General features: G+C 42.4%; 1 protein-coding gene across 1 annotated transcript; it reads right to left on the bottom strand.

Annotated features, from left to right (window-relative positions):
* Positions 1-2,039: 2,039 nt before the first annotated feature.
* DCAF7 (DDB1 and CUL4 associated factor 7) lies at positions 2,040-6,829 on the bottom strand (the record flags this gene model as incomplete). Its single annotated transcript, XM_008943008.1, has 6 exons — positions 2,040-3,247; positions 3,775-3,892; positions 4,471-4,680; positions 5,298-5,416; positions 6,149-6,260; positions 6,671-6,829. Coding segments are annotated over 6 exons (891 nt in total), but the record flags the coding sequence as incomplete, so codon positions are not given.
* Between the last annotated feature and the right edge of the window lie 6,212 nt (positions 6,830-13,041).

The raw sequence follows: 13,041 nt of genomic DNA, 5'->3' as shown, positions 1-13,041 counted from the left end.
ACAGTAAAAAGTCTCAGGGTTTTATTTTATCTTGCAAATAAACTTGAACCAGCAAGCAGACCGTTAGTTCCCTGCCACTGTGTCAGCAGGTGCTGGCAAAAGGGCACCAAAGTCTCTCACTTCCTTCTCTATATGGAAGTGCCATTTGCACTACAGAACATCTCACCCATGAGGATTTTCATGTCTTTTCAGTCATTAACCTTTAAAGCAACTTCTTTGAAAAGAAGCTATTTTAAGTAGCATTTCCCTGTTCCAAAACAGCCTCTAGTGACTTCAAATGTGATTTTCTACACAGAATGACAATGGATTATGCCCAAAGCAATACACTGTAGATGCAGAAGGTACCCCAACTGCCTAAACAAACAGGATACAGGCTTTATTTAGAATCCAGTGGTGCCTACAGGATTCCTTCACTTGCCTTTGATGAGTTTGGAATGAGCACCCAATGCCACAAATGAACTTCAAGCAATTTTATAGATAGAAGGACTGACACTGGATCCTCTTCACATTTGTAATGGGATTGTTTTCTAACAGCAGCAAAAGCTACCTGGCTACACAGACTATCAGCCCCTTTGTACATATCCTCTTCTCATTCCCTTGCTGTAACAAGATTGTATTCCCCTAGGAATAAACTGCATTTGCCATTTCATATACCCTATGGAGTCTTTTAGTGACTCCATTTTCAACTAAATTACGTCCTTCTTTTCAAGCATAATTTTACAGTTGCAAAAGATGCATTTTTAAGCTAAGCAACAGATGCATCCATCTTTTACTTACATCACCTATACAAGAACAAGACTCTGAAGCATAAAGGGGCCTACAGAAAGTACCAATATTACAGATAGTTCCCTCTTAGTAACACAGCATAGTATGCCTACCATTTGTAATTAAACAGTACATCACAAGACTCTGTGGGCATTTTTATAGGAGTATCTAAAGCCATGAATGCCATTATACACTTCTGATGAGAAAATCCTCGTTTTCACTTCATTCAGCATAAATATTTTCCAGTTTCAGATGAAGTGCTATGGTAAGAAGTGAAAAACTAATTGTTTGGCTAACACTGTTCTGACAACTAGATCCAATCTGTCTGTGGAAGACACCACTCTCAGCACTGCTGCTAATAAGAAAAAATGACCTTGAAGTCAACTCAAGCTTCCTGTCAAAAATCCCACAACTGAACACACAATGTCATTGACAAAAGATGAGCTTGAACTGTGTTAAGAGTCTCTTGGTTCCCTGATATTAAAAGGAGTGATGGAATAAAGCTGTCCCTAATGAATTCCTATCAAATTCACAAGGCAGTGCTTTTCTGAGCTCCACGCTGAGAAGCAGCCTGTAAAAGAGTACATTTGAGTGTGCCCAGAATGACAAAACTTTTCAGATGCTGTTCTGAATTTGACAGTGCTTTCAGTGTCAGCTCCACTGCTCCAGTAATCGCTGTTCCCAGCTTGCCTTTCCTGCACGAACTGACAAGAGTCAAGTTTGCCAATGTCCTACTATTTATAAAGCTGCCTCCAGTTGCAGGTGAATACTCATTAGGTGGAAAGACATCTTTGATAGTTTCTGACACTTACATCAAAACTCAGCTGGTATATCCTTACAGACCAGCTCTGGTTGTCATGTCTGCAGGGGGAGAGTTCTGTGGAGCATTCATCCAAGCAGCTAGGTTATCAACGATGATTTTTATCTTGCCTAATCCACTCAGCTTTGATTGGGAAGTATTACTGTAGATCCACTATTCAAGATGAACAGAAGCCCTTGGGCACATCCCCAAAAGATACGAGGATGACAAGTGCCAAATCTCAGCCTCTATGGCACAGTTTCTTTCCTTCTAAACCCATTACATTTGGGAATTGTTTCTTTCAGAGAAACAGCTTCCATTTGGATAGAGGACCAGCTTTTCCAGCTCCTCTCTCTCATTCAACAAGACCTGACAGTACAGAGCAAATACACTTTGGAACAAAGATTGCTTCATGCTTCTCTCAAGAACTCCCAAGAACACAGACCAAACACAAAGAAGCTCCAAGGTACAGGCTAACCACAAAAATCTTGCTCATATTATTTGCCAATCAAGCAAGCTACAAAGTGTGAAACCATTTTATTTTGGTTTAGATAGTAAGTCTTCCGAGGGGAAATCACTTGGTTGGAAGTGACAATCCCAAGTCCATTACAAATCACATTTTTTCAGGAGTTGTTTACCTCCTGGGAGCTTAAGTCATGCACGTATCTTCTTTCTGAAACCTATTACCATTCTGTTAGCTAACACAACTGCAGGATACACACAAGTTCAGTTATAATTTAAAAATAAGGCCTACCATAGTAACAACTGCCTCTAGCATCAGAGAAGTGTAAAGAAATTGTGCAACAAGTACTTGTACTTCACAGCACCAGAAAATTTTGCCCAGGTAACCAGGTAGAGAGAGCCAAGGCAACAGTTAATTCTGGCAAGCCTTTACTGCCAGGGAGCCTGCAGTGTTACTGTGATTTGTATTAATGATTAGATTCTGCTTTGGGCATATGGAAGGGGATCACATATCAAAAGTAAGAATTAGGGAGGAAAATCTTACTCAATAGAAAGTTAGCCCAATATATAAAAAACATACAAATGTTTAAACAGTTTAGAGGCAGCAACAACAGGAATGATAAAGATTCCTGCCAAGGTGGCTGTTAACATCAATGTCTTTTCCCCCCCACCTTGTTTTGCACCTTCATCTGTTAAACTAGTTGATGTGCTGCCTCAGCTGGCTGACAAACACAAGGACATACACAGCAACTTAAAAAGTCTGCAAGCTTATTAATACAGTCAACAAACAAATATACAGAACTTTAACTGAGGGGAAAATAATAAAAAGAGAAAACCAGAACCCAAAAGGTCCAAGAGGCTCAGCACGTCTCTGCTTTTTGGAGTCTTGGAGAGACAGGAGACACCTGCCATTGATTCTTGTAACAGTTTCTCGTAACAGTAGATGCAAAGCAACAACAGATACTGGCCACTTGACTTGTGTTGTTCTTACTTTAGAGGGGAGGGGAAATTATACAGCCCTGCCTCAGGGTGGCATGAAGCAGAAACGTTACACTCTCAAAATCTCCAGGCAGTTGTTGTAGCAGATAGCTATCCAGTCTGGCTGGGTGGATGCCCACTGTACATTGTTGATTTCTCCCTCTGCTGTATAGGCCAAGATAGGGTCCTCAATGGCACGAGGCATTTGCTGGATATCCCAGATGAGAGCCTGATGGTCGTCCGCTGCAAGAGGAAGAGAAAACCAGAAGTAGGATCCAAGTGTAACAAGATCTTCACACATGACAACTAACAGGCACCGAGTTCAAAAAGCCATATAGGATATGGCTGTGCCAGTCCTGCTGAGTATTCAGGCCAGAGATACAGTGATATAAGTATCTCAAAAAAAAAGCTTGGATCACTATACATTATCCAGGATGGAGTTGAAAAACACATGGTCAGTGGAAATCATATAAACTGAAAACATTTAAGAACTAGATTACAAAGAAAAAAAAAAGGAGCATTAAAATAATACAGCTTAGGCAAAGCAGATGCACGATTTGGGCACTGGGCTTGCTACTTCCACACAATAAGCTCTAGGATGTCTTTATTTCCATAAACATTTTAGGAAAGTCACTAGAAAGGCCTTCTAAACTGCAGGTATTCTTTAGCAAAAGGCAGGCAGAGAACCACAAACTTTTGGAAAGAGGATTTTGCAAATGAAGTGAAAGAGACTGGACAAATGCAGCTGGATGTGGATGGCTCAGGCTTACCTGCTGTACAAATGTGGCAGGAAGAATGAGGTGCCCAAGCAATTCCATTTACACACGCTCTGTGGTTGTTTAACCTGGCAACAGGTGTGCAGGGAACTCTGACATCTAGAATCACAACCTTCAGAAGCAAAAAAACCAAATTAATAATTGCATTTTTAAATTGTATTTTTCAGAAACACCAAATATTTTGAGCCAAGGGTATAAAAACAGCCATTTATGAAAGGATGTGGTGGGCAAGCAAATGCTGTTCTCAGAGAAGAGCTTCTAGCCAGTTAGTGTGTCTCAAAAGGAGTCAGATCTCACAGGGTGGGCTTGTGAATTATGCAACAAGGGCAAATGAATTATGCTTGCCTAAAGTAGTACAGGTGACAAAGTAAGACACTGCCTTGTACGCTGAACCAAAAAAGAACAAGGTGACTGAAACACTTGCAGTTAAGATTTTATGTGATAATTAAAATGGCTCACAGACCACTCATAAAAACACAGCTGAAATATATATGAGCCATAGAGATGTTCAAGTTTGTAATGCCACAGTTATTTCTTTAACTCCTGCTGATGTTCATAAGGTAAGAATCGGTCCCTAGATATACTCCAGCTCAGGTACTGACACTTCTCCCTCACTTTCAAGAGCTGACTACTAATTAGTACCAAAAATCACAACCACCAGCACTTACAAAAGATAAGCTGCCACCTCACCTCCATGCCATCCATGGCCATTGTAGCAAGATAGTTGGGATCCTGCTTATTCCAGCAGAGACGCAGCAGCGGGTGGTGCTGGGGGTCCTCGTAAATGATGGTGCTGTGCTCCAGATGACGGAGATCAAACATCCTCACTGAGCCATCTGCTCCCACTGAAGCAAACATATCTCTCCCACCACCTGCACGGCTGAATGCTATGTCATACACCTGCTCAGGAACAGGACAGAGAAAAACACAGGCTCAGCCTCAGCGACCACCCTGCCTCCCAGTTCACAGGGAAATGGCTTTTACTCATGGGTAGCAGATCGAGTTCTGACGTAGTCTGTCAAATGCCTGATGTTCTTAGACAGTTTTTGGTTATTACACTTGCCAGAAGGAGGGGAAAAAAAATTAAGAGCTATGTCATTGTAGGATCATGCACTGAAACTAAACATATTGATTTCTCAGACTCAGTTTTTTATATTAATTGCTGAAAATAAATATTTATGTTGGAATGAAATCTTGCAAGTTGTTTCCTGCCTTTGATATGCTGTTGATTTCTGTTCCAGTTTGATGTTTTACTTAATTTTTCCAAAATATTCTGGAGCATAATCTAGTAAAACAAGGATATGCTCAAATCCAGATTCTACAAGGAGTAAACAGTAGTTTTGATAGCCAATAGTACAGTCTAAATCAGTTTGGTACTCAAAACCATGTGTCTTAATCTTATATAAATTATCTTTTTGAATCATCAGATCTTTCACAAATGAGGGGAAGAACAGACATTTTGTTCCTTTTCAACCACTTAAAAACTATGCAAAAAAACAATCAAAAAAAGCCCCCACCTCTTTGTCATGTGCAATCAGCTGGGTCTTGACGTGGCCAGAGACCAGATTTACTCTGCCCAGAACCTGGCCTGTCTCCAGACCCCAAATAGTGCAGGTTGTGTCAATACTAGAGGTACCTGAAACAAAACCACTTCTGTTAGCAAAATTAATACTAGCACAAATTATTTAATCACTTTGGATTAATGTAATTTGCCCAAACACTGACAGATCAGAACAGCTACAAGAACAGCATACAGCTAAACTCAAGACTCTCAGACAACTAACAGTCTACCATGCATTTAAATGACCCAAACCTTTCAGCTGCAGAAATAGTCTTCCACACAGGAATAAAGTGTAAATAGCTCACGTCTACTTCAATCTTTTCAGCAGCCTGGTGCAGCTTTGAGATGAACTTTCCCATCCTGTAAATCTCATGTGCATGTCAAACCCAAAATTCAATCACAGGCATGCGATAGTGTATTATTAATTGATTGTTTCTGTGGACTGAAGGTGGGGCCAGCAGTAAAGCTCTTAAGAGATGAGAGATGCAACACGCAAAAAATAAATCATGTAGCAAATAATTACTAAGACATATTATCACTGTTAATCTCTGGGCAAATCCCCCTGACATAAATGACTGTGCTCTTCTGGGAAACGAGCCTTCGTTGGATCAGTCATCTTGGACTCACAGTTTGGCCCATAGGCTATAATTAAACCTTAAGCATTCATCAGCCCCCTCCTTCAACTGAAGGACGGGCTCCTGGCTTTGCTCCACTGCTGAAGAGGCATCATAAAAGACAAAGCTTGGTGTGCAGTTTTCCAGCCACTCCAGAACACACTGAAATAAGCCACATTTTGTTGAGTCTCACCTAGAAGGTAAGGATCCACTTCATTCCAGTCAAATGATGTTAGTGGAGCACAGAAATCCGAGTTCTTGTTATTGTTCAGCAAACACTCCAGCCTGGTCTCTGTTTCACCCACCTTTAGGAAATGCAAAACATCTGACTTAAATAGCAACACCACACCACTTGTTCCACTTCCCAAACAAGGTGTTAATCCTGGGTTTCTTTCCTCTCGGCTTTACAACCTAAAGATTTGGAAAACACACTCATCTCTATCTTCAATAAGGCAATTAAAACAGCAACCACCATGGTAATGCTGCTTCTCCCACAGACTTTATATTGAGCCGCATTATTGCGCTCAAGAAAACAAACTATCAAGTGCTCTGACTTGATTTTATGTCTTCACCACCACACTGTAGCAAGGGTGAGACCTTGTGAAAGGAAAATAACTCACTTCAAAAAAAAAAAAATCTAGCTGAGTGAAAACAAGATCAATGTGCATCCCAATGAACATCCTGGTTCATCTTTTCCTTGGGAGGATTTACTCACTCTCCACACTCGCAGATAGTCACCACTGGTTGCCAACAGGTCTGGATATACTCCCTTGGTGTCTGGGATCCACATCAGCTTTGTGGTAGGGTAGGGGTGATCAAAGGTGTTCCTACAAATGAATTCGGAGCTCTCTTCATCCAAACCAACAAGCTGCACCTGTAAGAAGCCATATTTAAAAGAAAGCATTTTATCAAAACACTCATTTAGAATTACAGCATTAAGACCAAGTATTTCAGAAGGACACCTTCTGTATCCTCAAGGACAATGTAAAAGGATCATCATGCCAACAGAATGAGAAATTGTTAGAGCTCTGCATCCCAGCTGGGGCATGGAAGTAGAGTGTAGATAATCACCACAGTGCTTTACTTTGAAGAGATGATCTCAAATGAATCAAAATCCAATCCTAAAGGATCAAAGACCACCCTTCTCTTCTCCACACTGCAAAGCCACTTTGAATCACAGACAAACTCCACAAACATTATTCAAACTCATCTTGAACTCAACTGATGCCGACAGTGTCATCCTCAAAGAGCAGAACAAGCTGCAGTTTGCACAACAACCATGCACAATTGAAGTCCACATCATGGAGCTCTTGGCCATAACCCTGCAGATGGTGACCAACCAGGTCAGCCAGCTACCAAGCTGTTTTCAGCTTCAGGTTACCTAGAACATTTTATCACAACTGCTCAAAATACATAGAAGGGTTAATCACCTCAGAGTCAGAAAGCAAAACAGAATTCAAACTTAAGAAACGGGAAGCTAAAATATTTACATAATTATTCAAATGTTTTGTGTGAAAAGACCAAAAATCAGGTCTGCTAAAAGAGCCCAGGTAATTTAATTCCAAATTAGTGGGCTTTCACAGTAACGTGACAGTGGGCAGGGCTAACTTGCCCAGTTGAGAGTGATGCAAGACAGAGAAAACAAACTATCCCCACATAGCTTGGTCATGACAACACCTGAAGTAATGCTTGAAGTCCCAGACATTATGTTATTAGAAAAATATTGGCATGTCAGAAAGCATTGAGAGAACAATGTAGCACTGGGAAGACGTGTTTAACCTCACAGTGACTACAAGACCCAAACAGGATGAAAGCCCCACTGTGTGAAATGCTACACAAACACAAATATTATGGGCACAACTCACTCCAATTAAGTTTGTATGCTGCTCGCTGTAGGAACTTCCTAGTACTTTCCACACAGCAGCTTCCTCCTGCAACCAGTGGCTTACTGGGGACTTTTTCTATGATGCTTATCTGGAAAAATCCTAAATATTCTTGGATAAGCAGTTTGGTGAATAAAGTACACACTTAAACTACATAGGAAATCTACTTCTTTTTCCCCCCCACATAACAGAAAACCAAGAAATGCTTCAGTCTGTCTTAAACTGTACCATCTAGAGATGTTTCTTGAGAAATCCAAACCTTGTCCCCTGCCACAATAAGAAAATCCATCCTTTCCACCCCATAACAAACCCTAAAAAACATATCCAAGCATGCCTCTAAAAACTGCATTTGTGTGCCTTGCACTCTTAGAGCTACTCCTTATACTTCACACTCCAGTATGCATCAGTCAAGAATCTCCCAGGCTTCTGAAGTGATTGACAAAGAGGTTTCTAACTCCTTTAGGGATCAGAAATACTAAGCGGATTTTACCAAGGAAGTAAATTGTCCTTGGTGATAGAAAATCTTGTGGCAAGGTCAGGATCAGAAGACAAATGACCTCTAATCATTTCTTTCCTTTGCTTCTGCTGTTTTCAGCTCAGTATGAGTGTACTAAGCCTCCACAGAGCAATCCACATCCTCACAAACAGAAGCAAACCTCAAAGAGCAAAGGCCCCACTCCCACTGCTGTGAATTTATCTCCCCCTGCACTGCGTGTTCGTGTCTAACCCCACCTCGGGCCTGAAAAAAGATCAGCTGCATAGCAACCCAGTTCCTTTGTGATCACTGACATTTTTAGGTGCAGGCCAGGTTAGAGAACAAAAAGTGCATTAGCAACACCAGAGCTCCTGGCAGCTGCTGCAGATCAGGTGCCTGACGCCGAGCGTCAGAGCGGGCAGCAGCCTGAGATAACTCTGAGCTGGAGGCACTGGTCTACCCAGAGACAGGAGAAGCAGAAAATCCTGCTCGAGAAATTCTCTTCTTTCCTAGCTCAGCATACTCACATGTGCAACTCTTCAGACTTGACCACACACAGTAATTACAGAATCCCTCTATTAACCCTCCTGTGCAGGCTGAGCATGAAGAGCTGGAACGACAGAATTGTTCTCAGAGTCCTGATTCCATTAGAATCTGTCTCTCCCTCCTGCAAGTGAGGAAAGATTTGCTGCTGCCAGTGACTGCATGAAGGAGTGACTGAAGTTCAGCCCAAATGAGACTGAGGTGATGATAATGGGAAAGTAACTGTTGGTCTGGATACCAGCTGACCCATTCTACATCTGCCTGTAACTCATCCCAGAGGTAAAATGAGGACCAATGTGTGTGATCTCCATTAGTTTTGCAGTTATGCTGTGACAGTGAGTAGGAATGCTGAATAATTATGTTCCTCTGTTACATCAAAATATGATAAAATTGGATATGGATTTTCCTCTCCTAATCCAAGCCTTTATCAATGGAAGCCCTAACTGCAACAGTGCATCTGAGTAAAGAAGTGCCTTTAATCAACATTCCTTAACTTCTGAAAAAATGATGTATTTCTTCGGCATGATCCAAAAGAGCCAGGATTTTGTAACAGCTTACTTCTTTTTCTTGCATGGTTTGAGGAACAGTGAAATAAGTTCACAGGACTTTTAAAAAAAAAATTATACCACTTTAATCTAATTAGTAACTACTATGAACAACATTTCATAATTATTTCAGGGTCATGTACAATCAGAAAGATCTCATTGCACCAATTAATCTTCAACATGCAACCAGTTTTCCTCTGCAGCTCTACACCTGACAGCAGAAATGACCCCCTGGTAAAACAACCACCCTGGATGCTCTGTTTTGGGGCACTGTTCAGGAGAAGGTGACAACCTGGGAAGTGCCTGGTCCAAACCTGTCTGTCTGCTCCAGAGGTGGGAGTGAGCACCACTCTCTGCTGTTACCTAAACAGGCCCCAGTTTTATCTTTCAGATAGATCCCAAACCCAGCCATTCCTGGTATTTTCCACAGATCATTCCTGATCTATGGAGCCATGGTCAGGAGCCTGCAGAAGAGCATCAGCAGCGAGATTTATGAACACCTCTGTTCCCTGACACCAGTGATCCATGAGACATTACAAGTGCTGACAGCAGTTTCCTAATCCAAGAATTTCAGGAAACACTACCCCTAAAATAATTTTAGCTCTTCTAATTCACTTCTTGTACCAGTGATTTGACCAGCAAAGGTATACAAGCTGAAACAAAGCTCCTTTGGGGTTCAGTTTGTGCACCCAGCTTTCTGGTATGCTCTACAGCCTGGTAGCATGAGGCTGACAGCAGTCAGAAGAGTCTGGAAATTGGGGAGGGCAGTAAATTAGGGTTTGGCAGTCAATAGATTTGAGTTCTCAAAAAAACAGAGCTGTGAACAGCCATTTTATGTATGTAACCCATAAGTACCACAAGCTCTTGTAATTACTACAGAAATAGAAAAATCAGAGGCAAACAAGACAAAAATCTCTCTTTCACAGAAACTCCCTTACAGTGAACACATTGGCTGCAACAAACTCTTGGTGCATTAAGTCTTCTTAAAAGCACTTTTTAAAAAAATCCTAAAACAAGAGTAATAAGGAAAAGGTATATTCAACTATTTGGTTAGATTTTAAGAAAGCCAGAATTGCTATTCCAGGCTTGTGGGTTTTTTTTTTAGCATAATAAGGGTAAGGAAGAAAACCAGTTATTTGAAACAAACTATTGCAACATCAGGAACAGAAATGTTGTTTGGAGCTTGTCAGAAGCCTCTAAAGATAAGGAGTACAAAGAGAAAGTTGAAAGGAAAATGAGTTTTCATTTTCCTTTTAATTAGTGCCAACTGTACCTAGAAGTGTATTCATGTCAGAAGCTGGCAATATAAAACATCTCAGCTGTGAAGGGCAAATTATGCAGAAGGACAAAGCTTTCACACGTGCTCTGTAAAAAAACTGTTAAATTTCTGCTTACTCCAGAAGTTGTGCTATAAAACCAACTGCTCCACACCCTTTGCAGCACAATGTGACAGAATGCTTAGAACAGGGCAACTTCTGTTCTCTCCTTTAGTTACACCACTTACATGACCAGAAGCTGGAGCTGGAAGAGTTTACAACTAGTGTGCACCTAGCACGACTGTACCACATCTGTCCAGAGTTCCCAGTCTGGAGCACGAGGCTATTCCCTGAATGTTTCAGTATCCTCTGAAAGATTCAGCAAAGCTGTGAGAGTCAGACACCATCAAGGCAGTACAGATGAAACAGCACTCCCAAGCTTGTCTGGTCCCAAAATAAAGGGGTCAACATCAGTACTCCAAGCAATAAGAACACTTGCCATCACCCAAGACAACTCTCTGTTCACCAGCCTCCTGCAGTGCAAGGCTGTACTGAAATCACCACAAAGACCATCAAACAAGACCACAACCCCACATCCCCACTCTGAAATATCAGAGGCAGCAAAACCTCCCAAAGTGAAGGTTATGTTCCACTGCATTTTTGGACAAGTTCAGATTTTAATCACACATCATCTTTATTTCTCTAGCAGCAGCATCCAGACTGGCAGCTCATTCTCATGGGAATAGCATCCAGCTCTTTACACCAAATACATCTGATAGCATGTGGTGCTTACGTGGACTGAAGTCAACAGAATTGTCATTCCTGAAGCTCAGAGGTCAAGAGAAGCCCTTGGGAATATTTAGACAGGAGTAATTTACACAGTCCTACACAATTTTTGTCTGCAGCAACTGTGAGCATAAAGGGCAGAAAAGAGTGGGGTTGACTCAGCTGCTCTGCATGTGAAGCCTGGACTAAAAATCAGACTGGATCATGCTGTAATTGAGGGCAAGGCCCAAACTTAGGGAGGTAAAAGCAGCATAAACGTATACCCCCTTATTAACCAATTCTACCACCTTTAAACAAAAAGGTATTTGCAAGTTCAGAATTTAACTTGTCAGCACACAGACTACAAAAACACTTCCAAGTTGGTCTTTAAACAAATTACAAGTTTGCAAGCTCAGGGACCTGCCTCTCCCCAGCAGTAACCCCAGAACCACAAGAGTGCTCACCAGCAGGAGACAGCTCATGCAGAGCCAACTCCTACAGGCTGAGCCACAAGGTGCTCAGCAGAAGTGTCATGTCTAGGACCACTGCAAGTGCAGGAATTTAACCACTCTAAGAGATGTGCCCCCCCCCCCCCCCACCCCCCCAAAGACAGACCCCCCCCCCCCACTACATCCTTGCACAAAGCCCAATCCCCAACACCAACTTCCTGACATTATTTTTCACCACCTCCATCAAACAGCTTGACAAAGCTACAAAGCAGATGTGCCAGAAACACACAAAGCTGTATCTGCAAAACCTTTAATTTCACACAGATTTCAGGATGCTCTACAGCTACGTCCATTTCCCCATCTCTCTTCCATTTATGTTAATTCATTATACCAGACTAGCACATCAAAGGCTGTTCAGAAATGACTGCACAAGCATTTGGTGAAGCAAACACGTAGTTTCTATTACCAATGTAGAGGTCTCTGCTTCTACCTGGTGAGGAAACATCAAAGATACAATCTCATGCCTCATTACACCTTTGTTCTCAGAGAGAAGTACAGGCACCGAGCAATCAGTGAAAGAGGTTTAAATACTGAAGAAAAAAGTTAGCATACACAAGCCCTCCACAGCAAGAAAGTGTAATGAGAGCAGCACATTTCCAACACAGCCTCAGACACCCTGTATCTGTGCAAACTTTAGTCCTGGACATAAACTTTCCTTCCTACTTCCTGGAGCAGCCAGGTCTGCTCAAGCAAGGGGACCTTCCTGGCCGAGGAGCGGCCAGCAGCACCCACAGCTCTTCCCACCGCCATACACAAGCCCTCCACAGCAAGAAAGTGTAATGAGAGCAGCACATTTCCAACACAGCCTCAGACACCCTGTATCTGTGCAAACTTTAGTCCTGGACATAAACTTTCCTTCCTACTTCCTGGAGCAGCCAGGTCTGCTCAAGCAAGGGGACCTTCCTGGCCGAGGAGCGGCCAGCAGCACCCACAGCTCTTCCCACCGCCAGTTTCCCAGCAGCTGAAGAGGGAAGGAAACCACCCTGAACCCAGGCCGGCCCCCTGCACTTCAGGGGAGCATCGGATGGCCCCACACAGCTCCCAGCGCCCAAAGCAAGGCAGGACGGCTACCCCCGGCCTCACCAACCGCGGGGGCCGGGCCCTGGGCTT

Source organism: Merops nubicus, unplaced genomic scaffold (assembly GCF_000691845.1).
Source record: "Merops nubicus isolate BGI_N331 unplaced genomic scaffold, ASM69184v1 scaffold13716, whole genome shotgun sequence".
Taxonomy (NCBI): domain Eukaryota; kingdom Metazoa; phylum Chordata; class Aves; order Coraciiformes; family Meropidae; genus Merops; species Merops nubicus.
Note: the sequence above shows the minus strand (reverse complement) of the source record. Positions and strands in the feature narration are given on the sequence as shown.